The sequence below is a fragment of the Scheffersomyces coipomensis genome, assembly GCF_036884675.1.
Source record: "Scheffersomyces coipomensis strain NRRL Y-17651 chromosome Unknown DFJ63scaffold_3, whole genome shotgun sequence".
NCBI classification, from domain to species: Eukaryota; Fungi; Ascomycota; class Pichiomycetes; order Serinales; family Debaryomycetaceae; genus Scheffersomyces; species Scheffersomyces coipomensis.
Window position 1 is genome coordinate 1966404 of NW_027042894.1, and position 12815 is coordinate 1979218.

Consider the following 12815-nt stretch of genomic DNA (forward strand, 5'->3'; position numbering starts at 1 on the left):
TTTTGAATCCCGAGTACAGAAAAAAATATATTAAAAGAGGCTGCTCACTACGTGAGTTTCCTGCACACTAATCACCGTTTTATTATGTTGACCGGTGACACACAATATACATACATAGAGGGTCTATTTTGGGAATATGTCATTCTTAATTAACATAGTTCAGTTAAATTTGTTTAAATTGATGTTAATCGATTAATCAGTATTATACGAGAATAATTTGTGTGGAATATTATATCCTATTTTTAATGTGTTGTTGTTTAATCGTAAGTATTATCATTTTTACAGTTGTTTTCTCAATCAGTATTAATGAATCAATTATTTATTACCAAATTAAACCCATAATTAAAAACTATTAATCTAGTATTATATATCTATATATTATATAAAATGCAAAAAAATCCACACCAAAAACACTCTCTTTACTTATAATAAATAAAAAAATCAAACTTTAAATTTAAATCACTTTTTAACTTCATCTCCAGCATATTTCGATCTAGCCCTTAATTTTGGACCATTAAGATAGAATAAAATTGGAATAAGAAGCATTACAACTGTGATTGCTCCTAAAATAGTACAACCTAATGCAACAGGAAATCTTTCAGTCTTTAAGTTATCAAATAAATCTCTACCAAATAATGGAAAAACACCAGCAATGACTGATCTGAATAAATCATTACCTGCAAACACTGATGCTAAATATCTCCAGAATGACATACCCAAATAATTGAATAAAGTTTGGAAAATCAAAAATGCACCAGCAGCAAAAATAGCCGCTCCAATAGCAGGTAATATCCATGGAATGTCAGGAGCTGATGTCCAACCAAATACAAAGACACCTGTAATTAAACACATACCACCCACAATTGCCATAGGGATGAAAACTTCAGGAACCACATCATCTTTAGTACGTTTGTCAAGCATTGGTTTGGTATAAATACGAAGCACAACTGGGATATAAATACATGCTGCTATTCCAATACCAATAACAATGCATAAATAAGTAGCTCCCATTTCAATTAAAGTAAAATGATGAATATCAAAGAAGACAATAGGAAATGCTTCAAACCAAAGATACATAATTGAATAAACCAAAGTGATATAGGCATTAATCAATAAAACCACAGGTTCTATAATTGATATTTCAATTGGTCTCCATAAAGTTTCAATAATTAATTCACCCACACTTAATCTACTATTTTCAATTTCTCCTTCACTAGTGATATTTTGATTACCAGTAATAGCTCTTAATCTTTTGGCTTTTCTATAAAGTAAAGTTTTACCATAAGTTTCAGGTAAAAAGAAACTAAATAAAGTTAAAGCAAATCCACTAGTAATACATAATAACCAAAATGTCCATCTCCAACTTCCTTTAACTACTAAGATACTTCCAATGAACGGACCTAATGAAGGACCACAAGTTGCCCCTAAAGCCCACATTGCAATACCAACTGGACCATATGCCATATGTAAAACATCACAAACTGAAGCAGCACCAGTAGCCAAACAAGGTGATGCAAAGACGCCGCCTAAGAATCTTAAAATTGATAAGGAAACGATATCTTTAGCCAAAGCAGTCGGAATTTGTAATATGAAGAAGACAAATAAAGTAACAATATAAATGGATGTTCTACCAAAAATGGCATTTTCAGACATGGGTGATAGTACCATTGGACCAAGACCATAACCAATGACAAATAATGATAATGGTAAAGTGGCAGTAGTTTGTCCTACGTTGAAATCTGCCATAATTTGAGTAACACCAGGAGTATAAATTGCAGAACCCATATAAACGACGGTAGTTAAAAATGCAATTTCAAAAATAAAGAATCCCTTTTGGTAGAATGGCCAATTGACGGGATTTTCAGGATCATCATCACCTTCCCAATCAACTACAATCTTACCTTGTCTATTAATAGTATTGATACTTGAATCAGATGACGATTCACTACTATCTCTTGGGATTTCAATCTCTATATCTTCAGTTTTTTCAAATTCACGAGCCTTGAGGTCATCTGCTAAATACTTTTGAGGTATTACATACTCAGGATATTCTTCGGGATGAGCAAAGTATTTATGTTTAGATAGATGGTAAGTCATCCTACCTATGAAACTATCTCTTAAGAATCTATAATGCATTCTGTGTGTATAAAAATTTTATGTGATGGATGGATGGATGTACTAGAATTGTTATTGTTGTCGATAAATTAACAAAGACGGCGTGAAGATAATAAAAGATTTGGTCAATTAACAAACTCAACTTAAGCTTGCTTACTTCAAAGAGATGAAAGCAGCTAAGACTTTTACGTTGTATTTATATCAATCCTCAATTTCAGTGTCATTTTGAGGTTCAAAAATTTTAAATGCTGTAAAAATGAGTCCTTTTTGTGAACGTAAACAGAGTTAATCAGCCGTAGTGCTAAATTAAAAATTTGTGAAACATTTAACAACGAACTTGCTCCGGTAACTACCAGAAAGGGAAATTACGGATTTTACTTTTAGGGATTGTGGGCTCGTAGACCGAATCGTTTGTCATAAAGATTGAGAAGGGGGTGTAGGTATTGTTATATGCAGGTTTTGTTACGTACACTACACCACTTCAGAATATATAAATTGAAATAGTATTAAATTAAAGTAACTTATCAATGATTATAAAAACAGTAAAATGCCAAGTAAGTTGTACTACTACAGAAAAAGATGAATTATTGAAGTGAAGACAACTGGATTAGTATATATACCTAGTAACTGGTTAAAATCAGCATCACCATTTTATGTTTTATTATACAAATTACAAAAATGCTTATTAATTCTTGGTATCAACACGACCTCAGATCATAGCCCAATTCCGCTCATAGCTCAATTAGGAAATATGAACGTATTACCGACGAAGATTAATGGTTACATATAACATATATTTATAACTATAAAAAAGGCTATGAAAACGGAGTTGTGTGTGTAATAAATGTATATAATTACAAAATAATAAATCAGCAAAATGGGTTACACCACGGTACGATCCCTACCATTCATAGAAGCTGCCACTTTTTCTAAATATGATTTACGCCTATTATGTTCATAAATCAAATGTTTGTTTCTAATTTTATCTCCCCTAATTGCTAATTGTCCATATTCTTTTTCATATACTTCCTTTGATTTATTACTTCCTTCATCGCATAACCAATTTTCCTTTAAGGATAATAAACTTAGTAATTCTTGTTTCTCATTTTCATCAACCCAATTTTGATAAACTCCATCTAATTTCTCTCTGAAATCATAAATATATTCTTCAAGGGCATTTTTCATATTTTCATTCTCTAAAACTGATTCATCTTCTAAAATCAATTTCTTTTCAATATTTTTAAGCTCCTTTAGATTGGTTAATTCAAATGTCAGCGGAATCATTTCAAAAACATCAGGTTTTTCAAAACTAGGACATACTTCTACTGTATATAATCCTGATTCATTTATATTGAATTGAAGCCTAATAGTCCCAATATATTCTGGAGTAGTCCATTCACAAAAGCTAACATTATGTTGTTTTGCCTCTATAACTTTGTGTTCATTATCAATATCCATTTGTTTGAGATCTGCGACCGGTTTAATATCATGATCAGAAATGGCTTTAATACTAGCAAACTCTTGTTTACGTGATTGAAATGAAACATCGGTAAATGGTCCGTCTACTATTGTTATTTGTTGTTTCCTAGATGACATGCCAGCTATATAGGTATTACCAGTTGTAATGGCTTCATCTTGATTTAAGGTAGATGATAATGGTTTTCCAAAGAATTCTGTTAATTTCTTTCTTATATAAGGAATCCTAGCACTACCACCAATAACTTCAATAGATTGTACTTGTTCTCTTTTAAGACCAGCCATAGAAAGAGCTTGTACAATAGGATTTTCTAGTCTAGAACCTTGCAATACTTTACTCACTATTAACTCTTCGAAATCTTTCCTCTCCATAACTATATAAAGATCTTTACTACCATCAGAAGCTTCAATAGTTGTATTAGTACTGTTATTAGCTGATAATAACTTTTTCAATTTCTCAGCTGATTTCAAAGCTCTAAATAAAAATTTGACGTCACTGAAATCAGACTCTGGATGAAGACTCTTTATATATTCTACGATCTCATGATCAAAATCCCTTCCACCAAGATTCTTATCGTAAGCACAACCAAGAATATCGACTTTATCTTTACGAATAGCGGCAATAGCCACTTGATAAGAAGTATGACCCAAATCTATGAAAGCTACTATCTTGGGTTGGTTACCATTTGGAAATTCAGCCACATTAAATGCTGTATACCCAACCGCTGCTGCAGTAAGTTCATTGACTAATCTAACTCCTCTTATATCTGCAATAATACATGCGTTCAAAATTGCAGTTCTTTGCTTTTGAGTATACCACATGGGAACCGATATACAAACTTGAGTCATTGGCAGTCCAGTCTCTTTCAATGCATTTGTCTTTAATTTATTGAAATACATGGCACATAATTGAGTGGCTGAGAATATACGAACTTTACTACGATAATTAAAATGAACATCAATATCATCACCACCTGAATAACATTCCATCCAATTATCTTCTCCTCTCACAATTTTCAATTCCTCCGGCTCCAGTCCCAATAATCTTTTCAAATTACCAGCAGTATTAGTAAGATTAAACATTTGTTGAGCTTTAGCATTTTCACCAATTTGCCTGATTTCAGATCCAAATCCAACTAATGTAGGGGTAGCGCGGTGAGATACTTCATTTGGAACTACATGAACAGCACCATTTCTAAAACATGAAACAACTGTAGAACTATTACCGAAATCTATACCAAATGGAAACATCCTGTATAATTAATTAGAATAGATTGTAATATGTTATGGAAAACTAAGTCAATATGTGAAAGTGTTTGATAATGGCTGTTTTCTTTGATATATATAAATGGAGTGAAGATATAAATAGAAGCACAATAAATTCTATTTTTGGCTTTTTTTTTGCGCAGCCATTACAAAAAAAAATAAATAAGTAAAATAAATTGTTTCTAAAATTAATATTAATTTTTATTATAACATGTCTATAAACAGTCTATAAGGAATCTAATAAATACCGAAAAACAAACAACTCGAATGACAAGACTTAGGAAGCATATTTTGATCTAGCTCTTAATTTTGGTCCATTAATATAGAACAAAATTGGAATGAGAAGCATTAAAACAGTAATAACCCCTAAAATGGTTGAACCCCAAGCAACTGGAAATCTTTCAGTTTTTAAGTTTAAGAATAAAGATTTACCGAATAATGGGAATACACCAGCAATAACAGATCTAAACAAATCATTACCTGCGAAAACAGATGCTAAATATCTCCAGAATGACATACCCAAATAGTTAAATAAAGTTTGGAAAATTAAGAAAGCACCACCAGCGAAAATAGCAGCACCAATGATTGGACCCATCCAATGAATATCAGCAGCAGAAGTCCAGCCGAAGATAAAGATACCAATGATTAAACAAGAACCTCCAACTATAGCAATTGGAATGAACACTTCAGGAGCAACTTGTTCACCTCTAAGTAATGGTTTAGTGAAGATTCTGAAAACTACTGGAATGTATATAGCAGCAGTGATAACAATACCAGTAACGATACTCATATAAGTCAAACCCATTTCAATTAAAGTAAAGTGATGAGTATCGAAGAAGACAATTGGGAAAGCTTCGAACCAAAGGTACATGATAGTGTAAACTAAAGCAATGTAAAGATTGATTAACAAGACAACTGGTTCAACGAAGGAAATTTCAATTGGTCTCCATAAAGTTTCAATTGCCAATTCACTAACAGTTAACTTACTATTTTCAATTTCACCTTCACTTGTAATATTTTCATTTCCAGTTAAAGCTCTTAATCTCTTAGCTTTTCTATAAAGTAAAGTTTTACCATAAACTTCTGGTAAAAAGAAACTGAAAACAAATAAGACAGAACCACTTGAGATACATAATAACCAGAATGTCCATCTCCAATTACCTTTGACAACTAAGATACTACCAATGAATGGACCTAATGATGGACCACAGACTGCACCTAAACCCCATGAAGCGAGACCAACAGGACCGTAAGGTAAACTCAAAACATCACAAGCAGAAGCAGCACCAGTGGCTAAACAAGGAGAAGCGAATACACCACCTAAGAATCTTAATATTGATAATGAAACAATATCAGTAGCTAAAGCAGTTGGAATTTGTAAAATGAAGAAAATGAATAAAGTGACAATGTAAATTGAAGTTCTTCCGAATATAGCATTTTCAGACATTGGAGAGAAGACCATTGGACCAAGACCATAACCAATAACAAACATAGTTAAAGGTAAAGTAGCAGTAGTTTGACTGATATTGAATTCTTCCATGATTTGGGTAACACCAGGAGTATAAATAGCAGACCCCATATAAACAATTGTAGTTAAGAAAGATACTTGAAATATGAAGAATGCCTTTTGATAGGTTGGCCAGTTAATTGGATTTTCTGGATCATCTTCACCTTCCCAGCCGACAACTATTTGCTTTGTATCTTCAACTTTAGTAGCTTCAGAATTTAAACTTGAATCAGATGATGAGTTTCTAACTGGGACTTCTGTTTCTTCATCATTTTCTGATTTTTCTATTTCATGTCCTTTTAATTCATTAACTAAGTACTTTTCTGGAATAACGTAATCTTTATATTCTTCAGGATGAGCAAAGTATTTGTGTTGCGAGAGGTGGTAGACTAATCTACCAACAAAACTATCTCTGATAAATCTATAATGCATTGTATGAAATTTTAATTTGTTGCGAAAAAATAAGATCTATGAAATGCTAATTAAAATGCTAATTAAAATGCTGTGTATGAATATTTGTTAGTTTGATTTTATTAGTCTATTGACTTATGCTGTTGTTGTTATTGTTATTGTATTGATAAATCATTTTGGATAGTTGAAAATAGAGTTGGATCGATCGATATTTATATTAAAATCAGACTGATATTGATATTACATGATAAACCAATTTGTTACAAATTCAAATCATTAATATCTAATCCTGACAAATTTTGAGTTATCTCCACCATATTTACGAGCTAACGCTGACTTCTCACCCGCTGTAAGAGAAAAATAAAAAAGAAATTTTATTATGAAGGGTGCGAAATCAGTAAGGCTGATTTCTAATCTTACCAACATTCCCAATTGGGTAACACCGGACAAGTTCAGCCACCATTCAGTTTTACGCTAAACCCGAACGGCGGTAACAGCTGAAAGAATAGCAAGAGGCTTGTTGCAACCACTTCGCGGCTCAGAAGTTTCTAGAATATGATGATGATTCACCACTATCCCGAAATTGCTTGACTTTCAGCTATTGGTAATATTAGAAATGTTGAAACTATTATGACGTTTAAGAATCATTACTTAACAGCAATCAAATTTGCTAAGGGAATCATTTCCCAAAAGGGTTATAAGAATCTTTACGTGCTAAAAGAAATTTAAAATTTTCCGGAGAGTTGATGCCCCTTTTACTAATTAATAAGTATCAGCCGCTTTACAAACATGATTCACTACGGGCGTTAATGAATTTTGTGTGACTAGCCTCTGCTACTCCACCCCTCACTTTTACAATAACTTTGTTTAATAGTATAAAATTATATTAAATATTGGAATCTGGTATTAGTAAATATACACATATATAGATACAAACAGATAAAACAGAAAAGCAAATTCAAAAGCAATCAAAACCAACACTTCTATTAACCAGCACCAGCATATTTTGATCTAGCTCTTAATTTTGGTCCATTAAGATAGAACAAAATTGGAATGAGAAGCATTAAAACAGTAATAACCCCTAAAATAGTAGAACCCCAAGCAACAGGGAATCTCTTAGTTTTCAAATTTAAAAACAAGGATTTACCAAATAATGGGAAGACACCAGCAATAATGGATCTGAATAAATCATTACCTGCGAACACTGATGCTAAATATCTCCAGAATGACATACCTAAATAATTGAATAAAGTTTGGAAAATCAAAAATGCACCACCAGCGAAAATAGCAGCACCAATGATTGGACCCATCCAATGAATATCAGCAGCAGAAGTCCAGCCGAAGATAAAGATACCAATGATTAAACAAGAACCTCCAACTATAGCAATTGGAATGAACACTTCAGGAGCAACTTGTTCACCTCTAAGTAATGGTTTAGTGAAGATTCTGAAAACTACTGGAATGTATATAGCAGCAGTGATAACAATACCAGTAACGATACTCATATAAGTCAAACCCATTTCAATTAAAGTAAAGTGATGAGTATCGAAGAAGACAATTGGGAAAGCTTCAAACCAAAGGTACATGATAGTGTAAACTAAAGCAATATAAAGATTGATTAACAAGACAACTGGTTCCACAATAGAGATTTCAATTGGTCTCCATAAAGTTTCAATAGCTAATTCACTAACAGTCATTTTGCTGTTTTCGATTTCTCCAGCACTGGTGATGTTTTGGTTACCAGTAATAGATCTTAATCTTTTAGCTTTTCTATAAAGTAAAGTTTTACCATAAACTTCTGGTAAAAAGAAACTGAACACCAATAATGTTGAACCGCTTGAGATACATAAGAACCAGAATGTCCATCTCCAATCACCTTTAACAACTAAGATACTACCAATGAATGGACCTAATGATGGACCACATACTGCACCTAAACCCCATGAAGCGAGACCAACAGGACCGTAAGGTAAACTCAAAACATCACAAGCAGAAGCAGCACCAGTGGCTAAACAAGGAGAAGCGAATACACCACCTAAGAATCTTAAAATTGATAATGAGACAATATCGGTAGCTAAAGCAGTTGGAATTTGTAAAATGAAGAATATGAATAAAGTGACAATGTAAATTGAAGTTCTACCAAAGATAGCATTTTCAGACATTGGAGAGAAGACCATAGGTCCGAGACCATAACCGATCACAAACATAGTTAAAGGTAAAGTAGCAGTAGTTTGACTGATATTGAATTCTTCCATGATTTGAGTAACACCAGGAGTATAAATAGCAGACCCCATATAAACAATTGTAGTTAAGAAAGATACTTGAAATATGAAGAATGCCTTTTGATAGGTTGGCCAGTTAATTGGATTTTCTGGATCATTTTCACCTTCCCAATCCACCACAACTTGTTGTGATTCATCAACGTTATTGTTTGACGAGTTCTCACTTGATTCTGATGATGAATTTCTAACTGGTACTTCTTCCTGAAAACCATCTTCATTCTTTTCTACACCAATAGCTTTTAAGTCATTAACTAAATATTTTTCAGGTACAACATAATCTTTATACTCTTCAGGATGAGCAAAATACTTATGCTTTGAAAGATGGTAGACTAATCTACCAACAAAACTATCTCTGATAAACCTATAATGCATTGCATGAAATTTGAGACGTATTGCAAAAAACCAGAATAAAAAAAGAATTTTTGAACCAAGGCCCTCTATCAATCACTCTATATTAGGGTGAATTCGCTTTAGTGTTAAGAACAAGCAAAACTATTGATATTCTCATATTCGATACATGGGAATGAACCCTTATTTATAGTCAATCTCCCTCAAACTATCATGAAGTGGTAAAGGCAAAACTTGTTGGATTAGATATGACAAATTTTGTGTTATCTCCACTGGATTACAACCGTCGCTGATATATTGATGAACAATCGTAACTGAAGCTATTATCGTAACTATAATTATGATAATAACACAAAAGAGAAATCAATTTGGGGATTTTTAGGATTCCTAATTTGGTAAGACCGAAAATCATGTGATTCAATCAGATGCAAAAAAAAGATTCCTAGTAGTGTAAGTCAGAAGTTTCTGGAAGTTTGCTATGAATCACCACTGACATCCCTGTTGTCCGTTCTTCGCTCTTATCCGATCGTATTTACATTTGCTTAATTAGTTAGAACTGCTATATGTAAGGGGATTAATAATATATACTTACAATAAACATTCAAGAGAGGAAAAATAATTGATAACAAATATAAATCAAAATTAAACTAATCAAATATTATCCCTAAACATATAAATTTGAGTTTAAAATTTACAAGTAGTCGAAATCAGCCACTTCATATGAATTAGAATCGTCTGAACTTTTGGTGGTATCTTCAGTACTGGATAAAATTTCTGAGTTAATAGTACTTCTTTTTGGAACCAGTGATTGGTTTATTGATTCGCCAGTATTTCCTCTGGAAATGGTTTCCAGATCAGCAGTATTTTTCTTCGTTGTTGTTACACATTGGGCAAGATTGGACTCAAATGTATTACTTCTTGAATCCAGAAATACCGATTGGTCGTTGATTACACCTGTAGCGCTTCTAGAAAGCAGCTTATAACTGGACAATCCACTAGTACCATGTCTAGAGAGTGAAAATTGTTCATATTTAGAAGCAAATGTACTCCTTCTAGACTCCAGAGTCAAGTTTTGATTACTCAATACTCCTGTACTACTTCTCGACTCGAATGAGAATTGTTGAGTTTTGGTTTCAGTGTCCAGTGCAATTGGTTGATACTCCAATAATTCATCAGTACCATTTTTAGATTGCGGCGATGTCTGTTGCTTAACCAGATCAACGATAGGAGGTGTCTTCAAGTATTTTCTGTTAAGATATTCATTACGTTTTCGATCTTCTTCTTTCTTATAAGCTTCTTCAATGGGATTTGTTTGAACTTTTATACTAGCTAGTACTTCATCATAAACTTTTTTCGTGTTACCATAAGGTTCATTGTATAACCAATCTCGCTTTTCTTCCAACAAAGAAACCAATTTGTCCTTTTCGTTGTTGTCTGTTATAAATTCTTCATACTGGGAATCTAATTTATCACTAAATTCATTAATATAAGTTTCCAAATTATTTCTCAGATTCAATGTATCCACAATCACTTCATCATTTCTTACCATTTCCTGTTCTTTACTTAAATATTGATCTATATCGTCTCCATACACCTTTCTGTGAGTTTCAATCTTTAATTGTTGTTTAATATTGGTTGACTGTGATATATCTTTCATTGGCTTGTCTTCACTTTGTTTATCTTCTTCTTTATCATCATCTTGAATATTTCCTGATAACTGTGGGCCAATTAATTGACTAATCTTGTAGGAATCTATAAGATTATGAATACCCCAGCTGTCAATCCTTGTGACCAAAACGATATTAATTCGCTGTTGATTTTCCACAGGAGGGTTATTATCGACTACAAGCCAAGTCAACCGCTTGTTATTGATATCATAATCAAGCTTAATCAGTGCTTTTTCATCAGTTCTTTTCGTTGAAATTGGTTTATCACTTGGATATGGATGTCCCCTGGGAATTACATACCTAGCTGTTCCTTTTCCAGTTTCTGCTTTCCATTGATATTCGACATCCATCAGAGTAATATCCTCTACCTTGAAGGCTGATGACTTTTGTGAATACGTAGAACCAATAAATGCATTTCCCGTAGCTATAGATTCATCTTGATTTAATGTTGCTGACAATGGTTTTCCAAAGAATTCTGTTAATTTACTTCGTATGAAAGGGATTCTACCACTTCCACCAATGACTTCAATATTATCGATTTGAGATATATCAACATTAGCCATTTTAAGTGCTTCTTCAATAGGATTTTCAAGTTTTCCTCCTTTCAATAATGTCTCAAGTATATTCTCAAATTCATCCCTCTTTATGGTTTGATATACATCCTTCGCTTCAACAAGAGAGTCAATGGTAGTAGCTGCAGTATTATTTGCTGATAACACTTTCTTTAATTTTTCAGCCGCTAATAATGTTCGATATAAAACCTTTTGATTATTTTCATCAAATATAACCCCTCTTCTCTTTGCAATATAAAGTGCAAGTTGATAATCAAACACTCTACCTCCAAAATTCTTATCATAACCCGAACCTAATATCTTTACTCCATCTTTTCTTATTTCGGCAATAACTACTTGATAAGAAGAATGGCCAATATCGATAATAGCGACAGTTTTTGATTTAGTTAATAATTCTTCATATTTACTGTCGGCATAACATACCGCAGCAGCTGTCAACTCATTTATGATAGTTATTGGCTTCAATTGTGCAATAGAACAAGCATTGATAATAGCAACTCTTTGTCTCTGATTATACCACATTGGAACTGATACACAGACTTCAGTCATCGGGTATTGATCTGATTCCAATAAAGCGATAGATTTAAGTTTGTTAAAAAACATTCCCACCAATTGAAAGCCAATAAAATCATGAACAATACCCTCATATTGAACCTGAACGTTAACATCAGCGTAATCATCACCACTAAGTTGTACCATTAAATATTCTCGTTCTATTCCAAGCTGAGGATCATTGGTAGTTACTCCTAAAATTCTCTTTAGATTTCCCACTGTATTATTGAGATTGAATAATGCTTGAGTGCTTGCATTCTGACCGAAATATCTCGATTCCTTATCAAAGGCTACCAATGTTTTAGTAGATCTACTTGATTCTTCATTGATAACAATATCTACCACAGCATTTTTGAAGCACGATACCACAGTCTTGGAGTTACCTAAATCAATCCCAAAGGGAATACTGGAAGAAGTCATTTAGCGTTTGGAACTACTACTACCATCATATCTAAACACTCTAATCCAATAATCATTTTGGATATATATATCTATTTAAGTACACGTAACAATGCAAGTGTTTAAAAATAGAAACTCATTAAAATCTATTTTTAATTTTTTTTTTGGCGCTACAAGTTTATTTTTAATTGCACTATTAACATGTATTAAGTATTAGAAA

At 32.7% G+C, this 12815-nt stretch overlaps 5 protein-coding genes across 5 annotated transcripts; all 5 read right to left on the bottom strand. All coding sequences in view use genetic code 12, as the record gives it.

Annotated features, from left to right (window-relative positions):
- Nucleotides 1–459: 459 nt before the first annotated feature.
- Nucleotides 460–2136, bottom strand: DFJ63DRAFT_335232 (MFS transporter; the record flags this gene model as incomplete). Its single annotated transcript, XM_064908184.1, has 1 exon — nucleotides 460–2136. The coding sequence occupies one exon, from the start codon at nucleotides 2134–2136 to the stop codon at nucleotides 460–462; it is 1677 nt and encodes a 558-aa protein (XP_064763042.1).
- Nucleotides 2137–2566: 430 nt separating this feature from the next.
- DFJ63DRAFT_127242 (heat shock protein 70) lies at nucleotides 2567–5027 on the bottom strand. The gene has a single exon (XM_064903362.1). It carries the CDS (start codon nucleotides 4840–4842, stop codon nucleotides 2998–3000), a length of 1845 nt encoding a protein of 614 aa, XP_064763043.1. The 5' UTR covers nucleotides 4843–5027; the 3' UTR covers nucleotides 2567–2997.
- Nucleotides 5028–5134: 107 nt separating this feature from the next.
- Nucleotides 5135–6796, bottom strand: DFJ63DRAFT_335234 (MFS transporter; the record flags this gene model as incomplete). The annotated part of the gene is made up of 1 exon (XM_064908185.1): nucleotides 5135–6796. The coding sequence occupies one exon, from the start codon at nucleotides 6794–6796 to the stop codon at nucleotides 5135–5137; it is 1662 nt and encodes a 553-aa protein (XP_064763044.1).
- Nucleotides 6797–7670: 874 nt separating this feature from the next.
- On the bottom strand, nucleotides 7671–9429 carry DFJ63DRAFT_296049 (MFS transporter; the record flags this gene model as incomplete). Its single annotated transcript, XM_064905425.1, has 2 exons — nucleotides 7671–9258; nucleotides 9310–9429. 2 exons carry the CDS (start codon nucleotides 9427–9429, stop codon nucleotides 7762–7764), a joined length of 1617 nt encoding a protein of 538 aa, XP_064763045.1. The 3' UTR covers nucleotides 7671–7761.
- A 334-nt stretch (nucleotides 9430–9763) lies between these two features.
- On the bottom strand, nucleotides 9764–12752 carry DFJ63DRAFT_127065 (heat shock protein 70). Its single transcript, XM_064903355.1, has one exon. It carries the CDS (start codon nucleotides 12614–12616, stop codon nucleotides 10097–10099), a length of 2520 nt encoding a protein of 839 aa, XP_064763046.1. The 5' UTR covers nucleotides 12617–12752; the 3' UTR covers nucleotides 9764–10096.
- Nucleotides 12753–12815: the final 63 nt, after the last annotated feature.